The sequence below is a fragment of the Python bivittatus genome, unplaced genomic scaffold (assembly GCF_059951505.1).
Source record: "Python bivittatus isolate LINGU-HERP-01145 unplaced genomic scaffold, Pbiv_v1 ctg000430_np1212, whole genome shotgun sequence".
NCBI lineage: Eukaryota > Metazoa > Chordata > Lepidosauria > Squamata > Pythonidae > Python > Python bivittatus.
Genome location: NW_028277071.1, coordinates 5,320,511 through 5,342,685, shown reverse-complemented (window position 1 = coordinate 5,342,685; position 22,175 = coordinate 5,320,511). Strand labels below are relative to the sequence as shown.

The 22,175-nt window shown below is 42.3% G+C and overlaps 2 protein-coding genes across 10 annotated transcripts in view; one reads left to right on the top strand and one right to left on the bottom strand.

The window, feature by feature from the left end:
- The window catches only part of SLC12A6 (solute carrier family 12 member 6), a 36,880-nt gene extending 22,032 nt beyond the window's left edge, over positions 1-14,848 (top strand). For 5 of the 7 annotated variants that reach the window (XM_088144216.1, XM_088144217.1, XM_088144215.1 and 2 more), the window contains 22 exons: positions 1,652-1,746; positions 2,261-2,392; positions 3,089-3,235; positions 3,787-3,841; positions 4,204-4,334; positions 4,685-4,926; positions 5,220-5,434; positions 5,675-5,833; positions 6,230-6,328; positions 7,197-7,254; positions 8,190-8,364; positions 8,469-8,587; positions 8,662-8,760; positions 9,027-9,146; positions 9,400-9,504; positions 9,711-9,879; positions 11,102-11,297; positions 11,388-11,557; positions 11,645-11,776; positions 12,169-12,554; positions 13,007-13,140; positions 13,229-14,848. In XM_088144216.1, the coding sequence (XP_088000342.1) occupies positions 1,652-1,746; positions 2,261-2,392; positions 3,089-3,235; positions 3,787-3,841; positions 4,204-4,334; positions 4,685-4,926; positions 5,220-5,434; positions 5,675-5,833; positions 6,230-6,328; positions 7,197-7,254; positions 8,190-8,364; positions 8,469-8,587; positions 8,662-8,760; positions 9,027-9,146; positions 9,400-9,504; positions 9,711-9,879; positions 11,102-11,297; positions 11,388-11,557; positions 11,645-11,776; positions 12,169-12,554; positions 13,007-13,140; positions 13,229-13,320 (3,230 nt within the window). In that variant the 3' untranslated portion in view covers positions 13,321-14,848. The remainder of the gene's footprint in view (positions 1-1,651; positions 1,747-2,260; positions 2,393-3,088; positions 3,236-3,786; positions 3,842-4,203; positions 4,335-4,684; positions 4,927-5,219; positions 5,435-5,674; positions 5,834-6,229; positions 6,329-7,196; positions 7,255-8,189; positions 8,365-8,468; positions 8,588-8,661; positions 8,761-9,026; positions 9,147-9,399; positions 9,505-9,710; positions 9,880-11,101; positions 11,298-11,387; positions 11,558-11,644; positions 11,777-12,168; positions 12,555-13,006; positions 13,141-13,228) is intronic. The other 2 variants (XM_088144219.1, XM_007438847.4) reach the window with 1 other exon arrangement.
- Positions 14,849-15,438: 590 nt separating this feature from the next.
- On the bottom strand, positions 15,439-22,138 carry EMC4 (ER membrane protein complex subunit 4). 3 transcript variants are annotated; one of them, XM_007438844.4, is made up of 6 exons: positions 22,007-22,138; positions 19,414-19,505; positions 19,198-19,312; positions 18,927-19,080; positions 16,078-16,238; positions 15,439-15,730 (listed from the first exon to the last, which is right to left on the bottom strand). In XM_007438844.4, exons 2-6 carry the CDS (start codon positions 19,497-19,499, stop codon positions 15,695-15,697), a joined length of 552 nt encoding a protein of 183 aa, XP_007438906.1. In that variant the 5' UTR covers positions 19,500-19,505; positions 22,007-22,138; the 3' UTR covers positions 15,439-15,694. The 3 variants fall into 3 exon arrangements, with proteins under 3 accessions (XP_007438906.1, XP_025029348.1, XP_025029349.1); XM_025173580.2 differs by having other exon boundaries at positions 22,001-22,131; XM_025173581.2 differs by lacking the exon at positions 22,007-22,138 and adding an exon at positions 20,944-20,962.
- Positions 22,139-22,175: the final 37 nt, after the last annotated feature.

Genomic DNA, 22,175 nt, shown 5'->3' with positions numbered 1-22,175 from the left:
AGTATATTACACTGATAAGTAATTTTAGAGCATCTTTACTTAAAATGCTTTATTTCCCAAGATAGTTATTCTGTTTTTCTAGCCTTCATGATTGTGAACAAGAGTTTATAAAAATGTAGGAAGTATGGTGAAATTATAAAAAGGACTATAAATAGATGTGTAAAGAAACAGCACTTTCTTAGCTCCGTCTAATGATCTGACTTTTAAGAAATTCTCCCTCCCTCAAGGTTGATCTTAGATTTTCACCCGAGAAGAATTTTCCTAATCAAGACTTTGACAGGAGAATTTGGCACGCTCTGTATCCTTGAAAACTATATATGAATCTCTTTCAAAGACTTACCACTTTAATAAACGAACCAGTGATAGCTATGAAGCCTGTTACCAGTTTCTTTGCTAATGAATTTAAAATTAAAGAATGATGTCACAGAACCTTACAGATAAGGTTTTAGAACTTGGCTGCCTCTTTTTCAGTCCGTTCCTCCGGAAGCTCCAGAAAAGAAGAACTGGGTGATGGTAGACAGTCCTCCAAGACAAAAGCAAGTGTGCGCTGGACAGCAACGTTGGCCAGACAGATTCCTGGCATTATGTAATGGAGCACTTGCATACTCACACTTTGAGATGTGGTGGGTTAGCTCCTCTGGCCCTCTCAAATGGTGGTTCCCTATACCATACAATTCCTACTGCTGCAACCTCCCACAGTCTTGTGGGGTGAAGAGGTGTGTCTGTCATTGCCACCACCCCATTTACAGAGAAATTTCCTCTTTGCTCCTTTATTCCAAAGGAGAGATGTGTTCTTGCTCTTCTGTAGCTAATGAAGTAGCCAGGATGCATTGTAAGCTAAATTCTCTGTTAGAACAAGATGACTGATTTCAGAAAAAAAATCACGTTATTTATAATGGGGATTAATATTTGAGGAACCTGTTTACCATTAAAAGGACAATGTGGGAAGAAAGGAGGAAATTCAGATTCTTGTAAGCAGCAAAGGCGTTACACATGAATGCATGCAGATACAGATAGAATAAAATAGTAGCAAGGGCACAACAGCTCAGAATAATCCATAATACAGATTAACAGAAGAATTCTAATGGCATCTAATTCCACCTCTTCCCCTAGATGAGTAATTTCTTCTAATTCTTCAGTCCTCATTCCAGGATTGAGGCAGTTGATCCTTACGGGGCAGATGCCATCTGATTCCAAATTCCAAAAGCCCCCTTCTGTGATGAATGATAAAGGCAAAATAGAGCAGGCCCCCTCTCCTTTTAAAAGCTCACCTGAGAAAGGGGGAAAACCTTCTGGCTCCTGAGTGGTTACTCAGAATTTGAATTCCCCAAACTTTGGTGGTCTCTTCCTTTTGTTTATATTAGCAAATTGAATTAATGTTTTCTCCCCCTTATTTCTTCTTTCTCAATGTTCCCTGCCTACTCTTTATGACAGATCTCTTCCCTAGGATATTAGAAATTGGCTCCTGGGAGATATTTCTTTTTATCAGCTGAACAAGCAAGTGGCTAATGGTCCTCCAGCAAAGATTTATTATTCTTGTTCCTCTACAGATAGAGCTCCAATGTCCAGAGCTGGAGAAACGTTTATTGTTTGCCACACGTGGGCTATTCTTTCCTTTCCCTTGAGCCTTACTTTCTCTTCCATGTTGCAGATCCTGCATACAAGAAGGATCCCCATGCGTTTCTTAACAATATCAACTATGAAGATGGTGATGAATTCTTTGACAAGAATTTGGCGCTCTTTGAGGTGAGATCACTACTCATTGCTGTTGGTTCACTTTCTTTTCCCACTTTCACCTCATACTTTCCATATCAATCTACATCCGCATTTCTTCTTCCTTGTACCCATTAATATTATTTATGAGTATGACCTTTCCTCTTCATTCATGTTTCTGTGCTCTTCCAAGTCCATAAAAAAAGTGCAATGACTCTGATTCTGCATGTTGAAAATCTTCTGCCTGTCTTTTTTAAAGGACGCTTCTAGTAATTGCAAAAACAGATTTGATAAAGAGGCCAATCTTGTTGGTTGAGTTTTCTGAAAGCCTGAGGGAGATGTAATGAAGATGCAAAACAAGAAACATATATGTGAATATATAAGCCTGTAGAATTACTACCCTGTTTATAGCCTACTCTTGTTTCTTTTAGCTTCCTTTCCTCATCACTACTTTCAGTACTTCATTGATTTCTTTCTTCATCCATCTTAAAGGGACTTTTCACTGAAATATGTTCTCATGTCTACTGTCCTCTGTCCCACTTGGTAGGAGGAGATGGATACCCGACCCAAAGTGTCTTCCCTGCTCAATCGAATGGCCAACTACACCAACTTGATGCAGGGAGCCCGTGAACATGAGGAGGCAGAGAATGTCCCTCCAGGCAAGAAAAAAATCACTAAGGTGAGGAATGACACCAAGACGGTTTATGGGAGGCATGAGAAAAAAGAAATGTGTTTAAGATCAGGACTGACAGAATTGATACTTTTCCCCATAGTTATAGTAGAACTAGAAAAGTCTACTGTCCTGAACATTTGACTTCCCCAAAATATGCTCTGGGCTTCTTCCAAAAGTACTAAAATAGTTTTTTGTTTGGCCTGGAAGAAATATATATTTCAGAATCCTTGACTTTTACATATAATTTTTGAGAATTAAATGTAGTAGGATTAGATTAACAAATTGCCAGAGATACTGTATAACATTTTTTTTTTCATTTTGCTCTGTATACCTCACACATACGGGCTATATGTGCCTTCCCAGACTTTCTGAGAATTGCAACTTCCTCAGAAGCTGCACTTTGGTAGGTCTTAAAGATTACCTCGAAGCTGATTAGGCCCAGTGGACTTAACTGATATTCACCTTAATTCTTTTTGACCACCATTGAGTCAGCATCTAGGAAAATACTATCACCTATCCTTAGGTTAGAGAATAGACTGGCCTGGATATTGCAATTAATGAATCTTGAGAAGAGGGCAGGATCAAGGAAACAGAGCTGTGGAATAGAGAAGTAACAAGTTTTCATTGTATAGAGATGTTTGGTAGAGCAAAGTCAGAAAGCTTGATCTTAACACTCTGCCCGTCCTCCCTCTCTTCTCCTAGACTCCGCAGATGGGCACGTTCATGGGAGTCTACCTACCCTGTCTGCAGAACATCTTTGGAGTGATTCTCTTCTTGCGTCTTACTTGGGTTGTGGGTACAGCTGGCGTGCTGCAAGCCTTTACCATTGTCCTTATTTGCTGCTGTTGTGTAAGTTACCCTCTCATATTGAGCTTGTATTACAGTGTGTTACAGCAGTCTTTGATATAGAGGAAGGTTGGGGGAGAAGGAAACCTCTGTTCTTAGGGAAGGAGAAATTACCCTCACCAACTTTAGCCCCCCATGGCTGAGAGGCCATTACAAAAATAATGCTCTTTGTAGAATAGTCACTTGTTGTGTCGAGATCAGTGGTGATCTTTATTTCCATGCCAGTTCTCCCCTGTCTTTGGTCAACCTATTGGTGCATTTTTGGAAATATCCATCTTGCCACCTGATTAAAACTATTTTGCTCAATTTTCTGAAGAACAGGATACTTCTACCTTGTCATTTTGTCTTCATTACATAATACTAACAATAAGGAAAACTAAAGGGGAATGTGCACAATGGGAAAAAAGGCAAATCAAGAGTTGTCAAAATAATATCCAAAAGTTATAAGATCTGTCAGTGATTCTTAACACATTATAAACGAAGAATGGACATTTGTGTCTGCCTGTATTTGTCTCCTAAATACTCCTGCTGTCTATTTCTTGTCTTTTCCTTAGACATTGCTAACAGCCATCTCCATGAGTGCCATTGCCACCAATGGAGTTGTGCCTGGTAAGTACTAACATTTTAAAAATCACTTCTCCCACATGTACCAGCCTTCAAATGCCACTCATTTTCAAATATCCTCCTGACTCCTTCACTCTCAGAAGTCTGGCGATTGATACGGAGAAAGGTCCGTTTCAGTGGTGGCACTCAAAGCACGGAATTCTTTCTCTAACCGTGGTCATCTGTCTTTTGTGTGCTGATTTTGTTCCGCTGTTTGTTTCACTGTAACTGAATTGGTTTTTGAAAGCCAGCCGGAGGACCTTATGAAAAGTGAGGGGGTTAGAATGTGTAAGAAGCAGGGATAATAAGATTTCCTCTCTGCATATTCTCGCTGTTGGAAATGAGCTTCTTTTGTCACCTTTCTGCAGCTGGGGGTTCATACTTCATGATTTCACGAGCCCTGGGACCTGAGTTTGGAGGAGCTGTAGGACTCTGCTTCTATCTTGGCACTACCTTTGCTGCTTCGATGTACATCTTGGGGGCTATTGAAATCTTCCTGGTAGGTATTCAGTACCCCATAAGAATACCCGTAAGACAGTGTTGTCCAAACTTGGCCACTTTAAGATGAGTGGACTTCAACTCCCAGAATTCCCCAGCCAGCCATGCTGGCTGGGGAATTCTGGGAGTTGAAGTCCACTCATTTTAAAGTGGCCAAGTTTGGACAACACTGCCGTAAGATATAAGAAGGTGAAGTGTAAGTCCTGCCACTCAGCTATAGCTCCTCTGAGAAGCAGGAGAATGCTGATCAGAGCATCGCTTCCTACCATCATGACAACTCCCCATCTTTTTTATTTTCACTCCTCTGACTAGGCTGAAGGTGATGTGTGACTCATTCTTGCCTCCTCTCAGATGTACATTACTCCCAAGGCAGCCATCTTCCACAGCGATGATCCCTTGAAGGAGCCAGCAGCCATGCTGAACAACATGCGGGTTTATGGCTCTGCCTTCCTGGTGCTTATGGTGCTGGTGGTGTTTGTGGGAGTGCGTTACGTGAACAAGTTTGCCTCTCTTTTCCTCGCCTGCGTCATTGTCTCCATTCTGGCTATTTACACTGGTGTCATCAAGTCCTCCTTTGCACCTCCTGATTTTCAGTAAGTTACTAGCGTATTCAGAGATGGCTAACCAAAGTGCCTTTTAAACCTGTTGCAAGCTGATGGCTCCCCCACCATCCTGCCCCTAAAGGTGTTGGGAAATATAAAATGGCCTGTAGAAGGGCTGAGAATTTCCTTCCCAAACTGAGAATTTCTAGTTTGCGTGTACACGCAAAACTACAGCTCACCATTCCCATCGGTAGTAGTGTGTGACAACTTTCAAACTGGTTTGTGTACCTTGTCACTTTTAAAATCTAACCAATTTGCTCATCTTTACTTCTCTCTCCATTCAGTGTGTGCATGCTGGGGAATCGTTCCCTCTCCCAGCATCATATTCAGACATGTGCCAAGACCAAGGAGTATGGTAACCTCACTGTACCCACATTGTTGTGGGCACACTTTTGCAACCATAGCAAGCTCCTCAATGCCTCTTGCGATGAGTATTTTCAACACAACAATGTCACTGTTATCCAAGGAATTCCAGGACTAGCCAGTGGTGTTATTGCTGGTGAGAAAGTTTTTTTTTTCTTCTCTGCCTAGCAAAAATGCTCTTGTTTCTTCTGTGTTGCTTTTCAAGTTGTATCCTATTGTAGCAGTGGCTCTGAAGTTTCTTCGGGATACTTTTCAGCCTAATTGTTGAGAAGATAATGGGATGGGGGACACTTTTACACTGCCCAGAACTCCTTGAATAAAGGATGGGATGGTGATGGTGATGGTGATAGTGATGATGATGGTGCCATAATTGCAGAGAATCTGTGGAGCAACTACCTGATGAAAGGTGAAATACTTGAGAAGCCATCTTTGCACTCGGTTGATGTGGGAGGAGCTCTGAATCAGCAGTATGTGTTGGCTGATATCACCACTTCCTTTACCCTTCTTGTGGGGATATTCTTCCCTTCTGTCACTGGTAAGTGCCTATGTTGTTGCTGAGCTCTCTGGTCAATGTGACTTCAGAACCAAGCCACATTAGAAGGGTAGATTAGCTAGCCTGAATCTGGGAGACCTGTATTTGGACTCCTGAAGATTTCAACCACAGTTTCTCAACTTTGGTAAAAGGAGCTTGATCCTGGCCAGACTAAAGGCCCATAGAAGGATAGGATTCAGATTTATTGTTGCTTTTTCCCACGTGACCCAACTCCATTTGCTCAGTTAACATTTAATTTCATCAAAGCAATGGTTCTTCTGCCAAAAGCTTTATCTAAAATACCAGCCGGCATTGTTCTTTATTATTACTTGATTCAGTACATAAATTGATTTTCCAGAAATGTATCAACTCATTAGTTAAATGGTGTTGTCTTCATAGGAATCATGGCTGGATCAAATCGTTCAGGGGACCTAAAGGATGCCCAGAAATCTATTCCTATTGGTACCATCCTGGCTATTCTCACCACCTCCTTTGTGTGTATCCTTTGCGGCAGCTGGGGACACTTCCAGAAAATCTGTCTTCTTATATCCCAACCATTCTAAAATCAGTTTAAAATGAAACCAAGATTGACAGGGACTGTTTTGCATAATTTTAGATTTATTTTGACATAAGCATGGGCATGTTTATATATTTGTGAATCTGAAGCTTGTAGAGCAGTGTTTCTCAACCTTGTCAAGTTTAAGATGGGTGGACTTCAACTCCCAGAATTCCCCAGCCAGCCATCCTGACTGGAGAATTCTGGGAGTTGAAGTTCACCCATCTTAAACTTGACAAGGTTGAGAAACACTGTTGTAGAGAATAGCCACCAATTGCACTTGCTCTTTTCAGCCAATATCTGTGTAGAGAGAACTGTCAGACCATCACCTCCCTCTTGGCCAACTCTCCTCATTCTTGACCAAAGAGAATACATTGCTCAAGTTCTGGCATTTGGGCTCCTTTATCTAATCATGCCAGTATGCTGCTTTAACAAATCCCAAGTGTTTGGGGACATGTTGAACCCAGAATCCATTAGCCATTCCCATCAGCACAAGGCAGTGATATATGGCTGTTTCTGAAGCAGCTTCGTTGACTTGAAATGAAATTTCCTCATCCACAGATACTGAGCTACTGGCAAGGAAATATATCAAAGCTGTTCACAATTTCAACCCTCTGGTTCATCTTGCACAAGTACCAGGACCATCCCTTTGTTTGGAAGATTCCTGCCTGAAGCATGTTAGGATTAATAAGCAAGGGAAGGAAAAGTGGTTTGAAAGAGCATAGCTTATGCATCTGAAAGAAGACTAGCTGTTCTTTTTTACTTCATTGTTCTTTACACAAAATTACCTTTGACTCTTTGCTGCATCAGATCTTAGCAATGTGGTGCTGTTTGGGGCTTGTGTAGAAGGTGTTGTACTCAGGGACAAGTAAGTAATACTACCTTGGCTTTCTCTAATGTTACAGTTTTCCAATAGTAGAAACTGCTTGTATATTTTTCTGGATGTAGGTTTTGGATTGTGCTGGCTATAAAGTTCCTTTGTGGTCAACACCTGGAATGTTTGATTCATGCTTCTTTTTTAAGCTCGATATTGTGGTTAGAGTAAGTTTGGTATTGTGGTTAAGGCATCAGGCTAGAAACCGGGAGACCGTAAGTTCTAGTCCTGCCTTAGGCATAAAGCCAGCTGGGTAACTTTGGGCCAGTCACACTCTTTCAGCCCTAGGAAGCAGGCAATGATAAACCGCTTCTGAAAAACCTTTCGAGGAAACTTCAGGGACTAGTCCAGGCAGTTGCCAGGAGTCAGTACTGACTTGAAGGTGTGCACATGTGCACACACACACAAATAAATTGTGGTTACCATTCTCCTTTGCTTCTGTTCTGTGGCTTGGATCTAGAATTAGAGGGCAATTATATATCTAGTTTACTGGGAATAAGTCCCTTTGAAGTTGCTTTAAATACTGTTTGCTAAACAGCAACAATGAAAAAAGGTGATAATCCTTCCATCCTCCTTATTAACTTTCCAGACATATCAGGATGATCACTGTGTGACAGAAGTTACTAGACTAGATGGGCTTTTGGGCCTGATCCAGCAGGTCTATTTTTATATATAGAAGTGCACACACTATGAGTTATATTATTTCCACTGAAATCGGAGGGATCTTTACAATTTTAATTGTAAAGATCCCTCTGATTTCAGTGGAAATAATACAACTCATAATGTGCACACTCCTCTCTCTCTCTCTCTACACACACACACACACACACACACTTCCTGCAGTTTGTTTCAGATTGATCCCTGCACTTCTCATTGTTAATCCTTAAGCGCTCAACTTACAATGTTCATTCTTTGTGCCTATCCAATAGATTTGGTGACACAGTGAAGGGGAACCTGGTGGTGGGTACGCTCTCCTGGCCATCCCCTTGGGTCATTGTCATTGGTTCGTTCTTCTCCACATGTGGAGCTGGGCTGCAGAGCCTCACAGGTGCACCCCGCCTGCTGCAGGCCATAGCAAAGGACAACATTATACCCTTCTTGCGGGTAAGTGGGCCACTCAGGGAAAGCATGTTTTGTTTCAGAGAGGGAGTTTATAAGGGTTTAATTATAGTCTCTCTGCTTCTTTCACACACATGCCTTTATTTTAGGTTTTTGGCCATGGTAAAGCTAATGGGGAGCCCACCTGGGCTTTGCTTCTGACAGCAGGCATTGCAGAACTTGGGATTCTTATTGCATCACTGGACATGGTAGCCCCTATTCTCTCCATGTAAGTGCCATATTTCTTATGGGTTGGGGTCCCAAGAAAACACACATTGCTGACACCACCAGCTGCTTTTCTAGGTTCTTCCTGATGTGTTACCTCTTTGTCAACCTAGCCTGCGCCCTACAAACTCTACTGCGCACCCCTAATTGGAGGCCACGCTTCCGGTACTATCATTGGTAAGAACACTCTACTACCTACTTGTTGAAGGGGGGGGCAGCATACGTGGATGCAAACATCAGAAGATGAAGAGGATGGGGGAATTTAAACTCCTAGCTCATATACCCAGTTGTGCAAAAGAAATTTGGTCTATATATCATATATAAGAGGGCAACTAGGGTCAACAAGATCAGAGTTGCTAACAAGTTCTCTTCGGTTGATTCTAGTGCCCACGGTCTTTAGGAAGCTATATGTGCCGTTCTCCTCCCAATTTCTCTCCCTGCAGGATACTCTCCTTCATGGGCATGAGTATCTGTGTGGCGCTCATGTTCATCTCCTCCTGGTATTATGCAATTATTGCGATGGTGATAGCTGGAATGATCTACAAATATATTGAGTATCATGGGTGAGTGTTCCTTGACCATTTTAGATTCATTCTGTGTGGCCTCTGCTCAGTGAGAATTTCTTGTAGTTAGATTTCTTCCCTCCCTCCCTCCCTCCCTCACCCTGATCCTGACCCTACCTTAACTTAATTATAGCCACCTGGGTTCTGCAAGATCACCTGAATCCACCTGGGTCCTGCTCTATCTGCAATGGTTTTGGAAAGAATAGGCTGAGTATGACATACTTGCTTGGCTGAACTGCGCTTTCTCTCGCAGGGCTGAGAAGGAGTGGGGAGATGGCATCCGTGGCTTGTCCCTGAGCGCAGCCCGTTTTGCTTTGCTGCGCCTCGAGGAGGGGCCGCCCCACACCAAAAATTGGAGGTAGGGAAACCACTGACTGCTTTTGGACTCTTGTTGCCTCACCATGGGGCAATGTTGCATGGAAAATGCAGGACACTTTTACATGTTGATATATTTATTATTTGCTACAATATAAACCTTTACGTCTGTATACTTTGGGGCAAAAGTCTAAATTCGTCTGCTTCTTTAACTCCCGTATGTGCATTTTGGCCTCCTTTTCTCCCTAGGCCACAACTGTTGGTGTTGCTAAAGTTGGATGAGGATCTGCATGTGAAACATCCACACCTGCTCACCTTTGCTTCCCAGCTGAAAGCTGGCAAAGGCCTGACTATCGTAGGCTCTGTCATGGTGGGCAACTTCCTGGAGAGTTACAGTGAAGCGCTGGCTGCTGAACAGGTGAAATTTTGTGGCCGTGCATTTCAGCTGACTGGGTGCCACTGATTAAATAGTAGGCCATTTAACAGCCTGACCCTCAGGTTTAGAAGTCCTTTCTCCTGAACCTACAAAAAGGGCAGCCAAAATTAGTTCAGTATAAAGCAAAGCTTTCTGATCATTAGGGACAAAAAAGGTAGGAGAATATCTGATATTTCATCTTTCTCTTTGCTCAGTTGTGTATTTTCTCTGGTCGACATGTGCTTTCCAAAAGTTAAGGAATTAAGGTCTTTTTCTCAACCTGGCTCCCTAAAACCTTTTAACTGGAAATAGTGAGGATTGAATCCTTTGCCTACAAAGCAGATACTTCATACTGACTTACTAATCGTTCCTTATTAGAATTTGATGTGCAGAGTCCTACAAATGATTTTGGAGAACAGGTCCCTGTACGTAACCAACCCTAAAACCAAACACTAATTTAACTAAAGTAGAATTAAAGTTTATATTAAAATGTGTACATAAAGGAACGAGGCCATACACTGCTGCTACTCACTTTCCTTAGTATGGTTTTCCCGTAATGAAGCTTAACTGTGGTTTCAAAACTGGTGGGGAAAATGTTTTAGAGTAGTATGGTAGGGAAGGCAGTCCCCCGCTGTGCTTTTGTTAAGCGAGGTTTTCCTAGCTCGCCAGAATAACTTGAAATGGGATTCAGAAACTTGTTTTAGCATGATGCATAAACCAGAAATTGTGTTTTGTCAACCCAAGTTTTATCTGTTGGATGATGCCATCATAAGGGCAACATGCATTTTTCTGGTTCCACCCGAAGCAGGTTCTTTTTGTCTTGTGGTTGTGCTTGGCCAAACCCAAATAGGAAAAGAGAGGATAATTGCTTGGGTCAGGACAAGCAATCTATGAGATATATTGATTCAGTTTGTATCATAGTACTTAGTAGCATCCATGAAGGGCATCTAGTAGTTGGTATCATAGATTTTTGCTCTTCTTCAGAATGAAATCATCATTCAGATATCCCATTTCTAGAAATGAGCCTGGGTTCCTTTATAAGATCCTGTTGCAGACTTTCTAACGAATCATCCAGTCCGCACATTACGTTCAAGTCTGTCTGAAGAATCAGTCTTTAGATGTAAACCCTCAAAAGTCTACACTACAGTAAAGCTTCCTCTGCCCGGGATGCTGAGTAGCTTTTTGCAGTAACACCTTTGAGCGACTTTCCATTATGTTGTTTCAGACCATCAAACATCTGATGGAGGCAGAACGTGTGAAAGGCTTCTGCCAGATTGTGGTTGCTGCCAAGGTGCGAGAGGGCATCTCCCACCTCATTCAGTCCTGTGGACTGGGTGGTATGAAGCACAACACTGTGGTGATGGGCTGGCCAAACGCCTGGCGTCAGAGTGAGGATGCCCGTGCTTGGAAGACTTTTATTGGTATGGTTTCTCTATGGGGAGATACTTGGGGCAAGAGGTCATGTCAGTCAACAGAACCACATTACATGGGTTCCTCTTCCTATTCTCCAGGCACCGTCCGTGTGACTACAGCTGCCCGCCTGGCCTTGCTTGTGGCAAAGAATGTGACTTTCTTCCCTAGCAATGCAGAACCTTTCCCCGAGGGGAACATTGATGTCTGGTGGATTGTGCATGATGGAGGAATGCTGATGCTACTCCCCTTCCTTCTCAAGCAGCATAAGGTGGTGATGGATGGGCGTTACTGAGATATGGGGCAGAAATTAAGATGGTAGATGGAGTGACTGATTGCCCCTCTTCTTGCTTCAAAGGTGTGGCGTAAATGCAAAATCCGCATCTTTACAGTAGCCCAGCTGGAAGACAATAGCATACAGATGAAGAAGGATCTGGCAACCTTCCTGTATCACCTCCGTATTGAGGCAGAGGTGGAAGTGGTTGAAATGGTGAGTGACACAGTACTATGGGGACAGGAAAAAGGAATTAGAGACATATGTAAAGGAAGCATATTCATACTCATTCCCAGTTCCTTTAGCATTGCCAACTACCTATCCCCAAGTTGCAAACTGACTTCTTTCACCATGGGAATAAGGATCAAAAACATAGATTTTTTTAAAAAATATACTGCCTTTCAAGGAAATAGTTATAAGCTGGCTACTCTTGTTTTGCAAAGAATGCCTGCAGCCATGCATATTCCTAGAGAAATCCGTACATGCAGACGTGCCATTAGTGGCACTGAATGAAATCTGGCAAAGGTTGTGAGTAATGGAAGAATGCTAGACACAGCCAGGGGTTGCAAGGGTTTCCAGTATCAGCTGTTTCTTCTTTTCTCTTGCAGCATGACAGTGACATCTCTGCCTACACATACGAGCGCACTTTGATGATGGAGCAGCGCTCCCAGATGCTGCGTCAAATGCGTCTCTCTAAAACAGAACGAGAACGTGAGGTGAACTGGGCTGAAACTAAGGTGGGAGAAAATAAAAGAGCAACAGATTTGGATTTCTTTTTCACTAAAGTATCAGTGATACTGCCCTTACAGGCCCAGCTTGTGAAGGATAGGAACTCAATGTTGCGACTGACCAGCATTGGCTCAGATGATGATGAAGAGACAGAGACTTACCAGGAGAAGGTGCACATGACCTGGACCAAGGACAAATACATGGCTTCCCGTGGACACAAACCCAGAGCCCTGGAGGGTTTCCAAGATCTGCTCAATATGCGTCCGTAAGATTTCAGTTCCTGGGATACTTCTGATATCATACACTTTTACTCTCACTAAATCCTTCCTAATATTTGCCCACCATTCTGCTTCCAAACTCTTCTTGGAAAGTGACACAGAACCTAGCCTGATCTTACTGCTATTCTGTCCTAAATGCTTTGATTTTGTTTTCCACCATAGATCCCATTGTTTCCCATGAGTAATGTTCTCCATCTCCAGCATATGCCAGAGTTCTTGATAGTACCTTCAGTTTGCTTTTCTGCAACTGCCATGTTATTCCCTGTTCTTTTGGGAAGGATCTGTGCCTGTATTTCTTTCACCTTCTAATCCATATGTGCCTTATTTTCTCACAAGCCAATTCTGGGCTGCAGATTGGATACCCTGGTAAAGCTTGCTGTATGGATATATCTGTCTGGATCCTGGGTCTTGCTAATACTTTTTTCTACCTCCAACCTAGGGATCAGTCTAATGTGCGACGTATGCACACAGCTGTCAAGCTCAATGAAGTTGTTGTCAACAAGTCCCATGAGGCCAAGCTGGTGCTCCTTAATATGCCTGGGCCACCACGAAACCCTGAAGGTGACGAAAACTGTATCCTTTCCTGTCAGGCACAAGGGGGAGTGGAGGTGGTTCTGAAGAATTGTGTTGCGTTGTTCCTTTGACTCCTTTCCACCTGCAGATATGGAATTCCTGGAGGTCCTCACAGAAGGGCTGGAGCGTGTGCTGCTTGTACGGGGTGGAGGCAGCGAGGTCATCACCATCTATTCATAGATTGGGAGGTCTTCCTCCTGATGAACTGTATTCAGATTGATACCTGCTTCCTACCTGTTCCCATGTGCCACTTGGATCTCCCAAGGAGACCAGCTATTAACACCACACCTATTTGCTTTCATTTCTTGTGGCAATTCAGGGTCTTCAAATTGGGTGCTTTTCCCAATGTTTGGAGGATGGATAGTTGGCAATTTCTTCAGCTTCCATCAAGTTAGAGCTACACACTAGAATCTTCACAAGTTTATTGTGAGAGGGAAATTAGAGAAAGGAAGGAGACTACTCTGTCACACTCTCAAGAAATGTAGGAGCAGTTGCAAGTAGTAACTCTGGAGGGCATTAGAGGAGCAAAAAATCAGGGATGCTCCACTGTAATTGCTGTTGCCATTACAGGAATGAAGTGACAGGATCCATCAGCTGGATGGGTAGGTTTGGCACAGCTGGAGAAGCTGTTACATGTCATTATTATATTAAGAGGAAAAAGAAGGGAAAGGAGATACTGTTGGGAGACTTAAAAGGGAAATCTATCCTTCATCGTGCCATTTTCTTCTGGTCAGCACCAAAGGTTTTTTTGCTTTCCTTCCCACTGAAATCAAGAAAGGCCACAACGAGCACTTGGAAAGTTGGAACTTACTTTTTAGAGTGCTTAATCCTGATCCCTTGTGATATTCTGAAAATCAGATATACTGTTTGCCAACAAGGGAAGAGAATGGCTAATTCCCAAGTTAGGGTGGAGGCAGCATATTGATGGGCAACATCTTTTCCATATGGCCTTTGCACTTCTAGTGAGTTAAGGAAACTATGAGCTGCCTTTTCCTATTTTTATAGATATTCTGTAGAACTGATTGCTAGGCAGAAGGCGGCTGTAATATTTTGTTTTTATACAGTGGTGGGAAAAGGAGTTTCTGTCCTTGAAGAACAGGATTTTCCGATTTTCCTAATTATCCTCTTTGCTTCTGAAGAGGTCCACCTCTTCCTTCAAGCTTGGATAAGAAGGAAACTAACGCCACATCCTCTGTGCTGAGCAAGTTTGCCCTCTTTGATGTCAGTGACAAGGATGTACGTAAGTGTTGGGATGGAGTTCTTCCTCACCTCTACTGAAACAAACTTAGGGAAAGGTGCTGTGTCTATTTCATCCTATCTAATTTCAATGATGGATGTCTCCTCCTTGAACCTCTTGCTCAACAATAGTATACAGGGACCACTCCCTCGGGGTAGCCTTAAAAGACACATCTCAAGCCTCTCATTTTATTTTTGAGAGAGAATTTCACAGACAGTTTTTCATTTCTTATTTTGGCTGAGACTTTTTTAATTTATTCAGGGTGCAACCTTGTTTACATCGCATCAAAACTGGGAGTGTGATTTGTTTTTGTTTTTTTGCTTCTTGAATTATGTAAAGAATAAACATTTTATATACAATTTTTATTTTAGTAGTTGTGTATAAGTGGTTCCAACTGCAGAGCTCATGCATTCATCATGTAAGATTCAATCACTTTACAACCTTTCTGTCATTTATAAAAAGCAGTTAAAATAAAAAGTAGTGTATGTTATATTTTACATATTTAAACATGATAAAGAGAACCTAAATTCAGTGCCCTAGTTCATATAAATATGACTGTGAGATTAATGTGAACAGGCAACTGTAGACCAAGCTTATCTTTTTTCCAGTAAATTCGTATCAGTGGCTTAAGAATCAGACAATGTGCATGAATATTTGAGTAACTGTTCTGCATGAAGCTTTTGAAATACTTTCTACTGGCGTTCATGCAAAGAGCACAAAACAATTAGAATGCTTTAAATGTTCAAACTCCATCTCTCCCACAAGAAATCATCAGGCACATGCCTATACCCTTTTCAGCTGGCTTTAGAATAGTAAGATCAAAATCTTGTTGGGGGTTAGAATTACATATGAATCAACCTTACATTCAGTCAGACTATTAGCCCAGAACTGGGAGCTTTGATTTTGGCTCTGCTACAGATACCTTCCTGAATCACCTATTTCTTCATAATTTTTAAATGTCTTCTACTTGAAACACTGTGTACTACTTCTACTATTATGTACATGTTATAGAAAAATGGATTCTCTGATGGTAGAACTTCAATGAAGCAATATACACAAACTTAAAAGTTATCATTTTAATTCTGCTTTTAACAGAGGGGAAATTGACAGGGCAAGTCCTTTGCTTCAACCTCCCAATGCACATCAGTCCTTCCTGTTGTGGATACTGTTCTGTAAATGCTCCTCCACTGTTTTGCAATGTAGCAACATGCACTTAAAATCCAGCAGCTTTATGAGGGAGTCAACAGCAATGAAGAATATTTCACAATAGCAAGACACACACCTAGAGCAGCAGTTGATTTCTGGAAATGGGCCAGGTCATAAGATTAGACCCCCACCTGTATACTCCATACGCTAGGCAGAAGACAGAAAATAAGTTGAGTGTCACAGACCCCAAGTCAGCATTTTTAAAATTAAGCTACCCTTACTTTAAGGTCCTAAACAGAGACTAAGCAAGATAATGTAAAAACTCCCATGAGATCTGGGCTCTTGTAAATTATGCCATCATCTAATACTGCCCTTTTGTGAAGTTAAGAGTGCAAAAAGGGACTTGGCAGCTTTGATCCAAGAAATTTGTCCTGTTTACCACCTTCCCCATCCCTCAGCTTTTTCTCAGCAATATATACAGGATACCTAAGAGATGATCCAGGGGCGGAGAGGGGAGGGGTGGGGGGAGAGTTCCTCATACTCTTCACACTCACCTCAGGTGGTTCAATAAAAGCCAGCCAGTCAGAAGCGTGAGTTGGCAGTAGCCCCATTGACTGGCACTTGTAAACAGCCAAGGCCAATCCTAACAGGTTGCCAATTAAATATACCAGTCCCTGAAGAAACTTCTGACTTGAGCTTTCAAGTAGCTTGAAGGCTGTGGGGACAGGAGAAAAGAAGTTAAAGGAATACTCTGGACTATGAAATACTTACACAGGCCCACTGGCTGACAGCACTGGATATGAAAGCCTGTTTGGGGATGGGTTTTGCCATTCAAGAAAAGTGCAGTCTACAAACTGAATAATGTTTCCAAAAACTAGGTTAAGAAAGAGATCTGGGCATCTTATTAAAATGCTAGTATACAGTCAGGTCCAGAAATATTGAGACATCGACACAATTCTAACATCTTTGGCTCTATACACCACCACAATGGATTTGGAATGAAACAAACACAATGTGCGTTAACTGCAGACTGTCAGCTTTAATTTGAGGGTATGTACATCCAACTCAGGTGAACGGTGTAGGAATTACAACAGTTTGCATATGTCCCCCCCACTTGTTAAGGGACCAAAAGTAATGGGACAGAATAATAATCATAAATCAAACTTTCCCTTTTTAATACTTGGTTGCAAATCCGTTGCAGTCAATCACAGCCTGAAGCCTGGAACGCATAGACATCACCAGACGCTGGGTTTCATCCCTGGTGATGCTCTGCCAGGCCTCTTCTGCAACTGTCTTCAGTTCCTGCTTGTTCTTGGGGCATTTTCCCTTCAGTTTTGTCTTCAGCAAGTGAAATGCATGCTCAATGGGATTCAGGTCAGGTGATTGACTTGGCCATTCCATAACATCCCACTTCCGTCCCTTCAAAAACTCTTTGGTTGCTTTTGCAGTATGCTTTGGGTCATTGTCCATCTGTACTGTGAAGCGCCGTCCAATGAGTTCTGCAGCATTTGGCTGAATGTGAGCAGATAATATTGCCCGAAACACTGCAGAATTCATCCTCCTGCTTTTGTCAGCAGTCACATCATCAATAAATACAAGAGAACCAGTTCCATTGGCAGCCATACATGCCCACGCCATGACACTACCACCACCATGCTTCACTGATGAGGTGGTATGCTTAGGATCATGAGCAGTTCCTTTCCTTCTCCATACTCTTCTCTTCCCATCACTCTGGTACAAGTTGATCTTGGTCTCATCTGTCCATAGGATGTTGTTCCAGAACTGTGAAGGCTTTTTTAGATGTCGTTTGGCAAACTCTAATCTGGCCTTCCTGTTTTTGAGGCTCACCAATGGTTTACATCTTGTGGTGAACCCTCTGTATTCACTCTGGTGAAGTCTTCTTTTGATTGTTGACTTTGGCACACATACACCTACCTTCTGGAGAGTGTTCTTGATCTGGCCAACTGTTGTGAAGGGTGTTTTCTTCACCAGGGAAAGGATTCTTCGGTCATCCACCACAGTTGTTTTCCGTTGTCTCCCGGGTCTTTTGGTGTTGCTGAGCTCACCGGTGCATTCCTTCTTTTTGAGAATGTTCCAAACAGTTGTTTTGGCCACGCCTAATGTTCTTGCTATCTCTCTGATGGGTTTGTTTTGTTTCTTCAGCCTAATGATGGCTTGCTTCACTGATAGTGACAGCTCTTTGGAACTCATCTTGAGAGTTGACAGCAACAGATTCCAAATGCAAATAGCACACTTGAAATGAACTCTGGGCCTTTTATCTGCACATTGTAATTGGGGTACTGAGGGAATATCACACACCTGGCCATGGAACAGCTGAGAAGCCAATTGTCCCATTACTTTTGGTCCCTTAACAAGTGGGAGGCACATATGCAACCTGTTGTAATTCCTACACCGTTCACCTGAGTTGGATGTACATACCCTCAAAGCTGACAGTCTGCAGTTAAGGCACACTGTGTTTGTTTCATTCCAAATCCATTGTGGTGGTGTATAGAGCCAAAGATGTTAGAACTGTGTCGATGTCCCAATATTTCTGGACCTGACTGTAAGTCATCCATAATTTAGCAAGGAGTCAACCTTACTAGCTTTGAATTTTTACCATTGGGGATTTAACTGATTTGCAAACAATGAATCCAGGCAAGGGTTCCTGCCACTGAGGAAAGTTAATGGGTACATGATCTATTGGTAAAGTAATAGTGCCAGAGAACTCTCCTCTAATAATCAGCAATTCATTTAATGCCAAGTACTTATCAACTCTCCAAATTTATACATAGTAATGGGAAAATGACAGATGTACCAAGTTTTTCCCAGAATACAATTTGTGCACTATACATCCTATCCTTTACCTGATTTATAAGATCTCCTGAGAGTCTGATTTTTCAAGTGTGATGCACAAATCAATATTCCATTTTATTTTATTAGTTTCATGTCATTACTAAAATGGTGCTAAGGGCAAAGTATGCCATATTGTATCCTATCTGAAGCCTAGGACAAATCTGGATATGGATCATAATCAGAGGGATTGCTCTGGACCAAGCTATAAACAACATCACCTTTTCCATATGAGCCTCTAGAACAGTTTTCCCAAATCCAGCTGGCACATATTCCTTATTCACAGGATTCAGCATAACTTATGGTACAGCAGTAACTTATTTATACTAACATTTGTAAACTGCCCACTCTACAGATTTCCAGTATTCCCATAAAAAAAAAAAGACATACTTGCATGTATCATATTTTTGAAATTGTTCAGACTACACTTTGGAACACAGCCAGGAGTGCACTATTTTTTTTTTTCCTAATTGGAATCACAGCCCCACAAAATAGTAAATGGAAACAGAGTGGGATAAAATAATACTTTGGGTGGTGATACAAAGAGACTTACTGGCAGAGATGGACATTAGTGCTTGGATGGGCCTCCAGGCCATCATACAGACCATCATGGTGGGGAAGATAGAGATTGTATTCCCTGCCATGTACATGATGAATAAATTCATAGGGATTTGCTTCAAGGGACCAAGGGCAATATCCCAGCAGCGCTAAAACATTTAAGGAGGAAAAAAAAGATAGAATTCAATAAGCAAAGTCTATATAGTTCTACATTTCTAATACTCAACTTTTCTCCCAGCTCACAAACTCCCTTTCCAGCACACTACCTTTTCAACCAGGATGCGATCTGTCTCCTGAACACTTGTGTCAGGCACCTGCTTATCTGAATAGCCTATGGGGTAGAGGGTGTCTCCTTGGCTGCTGCCACGGTCACTTCGGCCTCTGGCAAAGAAAAAGAGATTCCTCATCCAAAATGCATATACCCATCATTTATGGATTGCTTATATGGGGAGACATATATTGGTCTCTTCCTAGGTACTTACCTACCACCACTGCCTGGACCACTCAACTCAATGGCCCATTTGAAACGTCGTCCACGATTGGTCACCAATCCCCCTCCGGTGCTCATCACTGCCTGTAAAAGAGGTAATGCACACTCTAAATAAGATCCTCGCTTAGATATTAAAGAAATAAGCAGCCTGACCCTTTTGGTCACATGTCAATGATCCTGAAGAAATCACAAGCTTCCTCTCGCACCATTGCCTCCATTCCATTTCCAGCTGCCATAACGACTCTAGCTAGGGTTTAACATTGCAATGGAAGCTGGGCACCAAACCTAGGAAGCTCTTGGTTTCAAACTCCACGATTACCACAGATCATCCAAGCAACGTTTGCATCTGACAATTCAAAGACACTCTTGTGTATAAGCGTCACCAAAATTTTATCTCAACCCACAAGTATCCACCCTCCCCTACCCATACAATAGCTCTGCCTCCTTCCAGAATACAGTGGTACCTTGGTTCACGAACTTAATTCGTTCCGCGACCCGAATCAAATTTTCCCATAAGGTTCAATGTAAATATGGTTAATCCGTTCTGACCCCTACAAATTTGGTCGCCAACTGATTTTGGTTGCGACCCGAATCAAATTTTCCCATAAGGTTCAATGTAATTACGGTTAATCCGTTCTGAACCATATGTATTTTTTTTTTAAACCACAAAAATATGATACAAAGTACAGTACGAAGAGAGAGAACGCTAACCTTGCTCGACGCGACTTCTGGCGTGGCGGACAGGAAGGTGGGTGGGGAGGCGGTTACTGCTTGGAGGGAGAGTCCCCCTCCCTACAGGAAGCCACGACCACGTGTCACGGCAGGGAAAATGGCCACGGATCCTGTTCGTCACCCGATCTGGCGTTCGCGAACGGAAGCAAAATTTTGCGAACGGTGCTGTTCATGACCCGAATTGGTCGTGAACAGAGGCGTTCGTGACCCGAGGTACCACTGTACTTCATTTGGAACCTTAATCTCTTCCTCCCATCAACACAGCAACTCTTTTGACACTTCCTATAACCATTCTAGCATCTTCCTATTACTCTCCTATGATATCTGGTTCTTGCTCTCCTCTATCCCCTGTCAAATCTAATTCATTTTCCCCATGATTTCTTTCCCTGTTCCTCTTCCTTAAACCCACAGAACTATACCATCAGACATGCACTTGAATCTATCTCCAGGATACAATCAGCATAATATGCTGTGGATTATGGGTCTAGATTAAAAAAAAAACCTCTGTGTCTGTTTTTTAGGTAAACCATTTGCTTATCATTTACCAGAAACATTTAGAATTTTTGAAATACACTACTGTATTATGCTGGAAATATACCTCTTACAGTCTTAGACATAGGATATTCATCTCTACATCATCATCTGAAGCAGAGTGATTTTTGTCTACTAAAGCATTAATGTATTAGAGGTTAATATATACAAAAATAATGTTAAAAGTTTCCAAACATAAGCAAGTATAAATAGCATTTATATAATCGTGTCTACATTAAAGCTCATTAAAACAGCTTACCAAGTTTATCTAGGACAGTCTTAAAAGGGAATTAATCATTGCAAATGGTGAAATGGCTTCTGCATAGATTCCTTTTTTGTACTTCTAATCCAATATTAATAATTCATTTCTCATACTGGACAGGCAATCTTGGATAGATTATCTGAGATAGTGTTCTCCTCAGAACATAAAATATATCAAACTTTTTGTCATGTATGAATTCACAGATTATAGTGTAGACAACGCCCTATTCCCAATGTTTGCAATCTATCATTTGCTTCTTTATAAATTTCAGCCACGTTCTAGAGGTTAACTATTCAAGAAATATACAACAAATCAGTCATTTCGACCCCTGTTTATTATAGTTCTTGGCTTCACTGACATGGTCCCATCAAATGCAGGCAAAGGTATGCAGCACAGATTGGGTCAAGCTTCTTTTTAGTCTCTTGCCAGAAATATTCCTGTATTTTTACACTTATTGATTTATTATTAAATTGGTATGCCACCCAACTCCCAACGGCTCCTTTTATTTTATTTCATTCAGCTTTTCTGTCCTAATGTCATTTCCTTGGAGATTCTATACGTTTCTCTAATGTTCTCTCCCAAATAAGATGGTGCTTCCTCCGTCACCATGTAATAGGATGAAGCCTGAGGAGAGGAAGGTGAACTGAGAATATATCTGGACGCCCCCTTCCCAATTTGGGGTGGGGGAGACCCCCAGAAGCGCAGACCATCGTCCCGTCACTGTACTGCGCGGCCATAAATCCCTTTCCCGCAACCTCAAGCTCTATAGAGCCTCGGGGAATACAGCGGCCAGGATCCCTAGCCATTATCGGCAGTCGTCTTGGCTGGGAAGCCTGGGAGTTGTAGTCCCTGAGGGGGGGGGCCAGCGGAGGAAGGCTGTATGGGAGACGCGGCAGCTTCAGCCTTTTGACAGACGTGATTAAGTAGCACGAAGTCAGGAGGGAAATTCTTCCCTCGTTTCTAAATCCCAACAAAACCCAACCCTAACAAGGCCGGGAAGCCTGAGAGTTGTAGTCCACCCCAATCCCCCGAAAAAAAAACCCGCTCTATTTACACTCACGGCTCGAAACGCTTTTGCGGATGCCTCCGGTGTTTCGTCACTTCCTCTTTGGCTCTCTGCCACACGAACTACTTCCGCCGAGGTCGCGAGTCCGCTGCGACCCTCTGTTTCCTCCGAGGGACCGAGGGAAGGGGATAGTCACGGCCGCCTCTGAGCTCTTCAGGGTTAA

Coding starts and splice junctions, on each gene's coding strand:
- EMC4 (XM_007438844.4), bottom strand. CDS start 19,499: ATGAGCACCGGAGGGGGATTGGTGACCAATCGTGGACGACGTTTCAAA. Junction 19,313..19,413: donor GGTCCAGGCAGTGGTGGTAG/GTAAGTACCTAG, acceptor TTTCTTTGCCAG/AGGCCGAAGTGACCGTGGCA. Junction 16,239..18,926: donor ACTAATGTCCATCTCTGCCA/GTAAGTCTCTTT, acceptor CTGTCCCCACAG/CCTTCAAGCTACTTGAAAGC.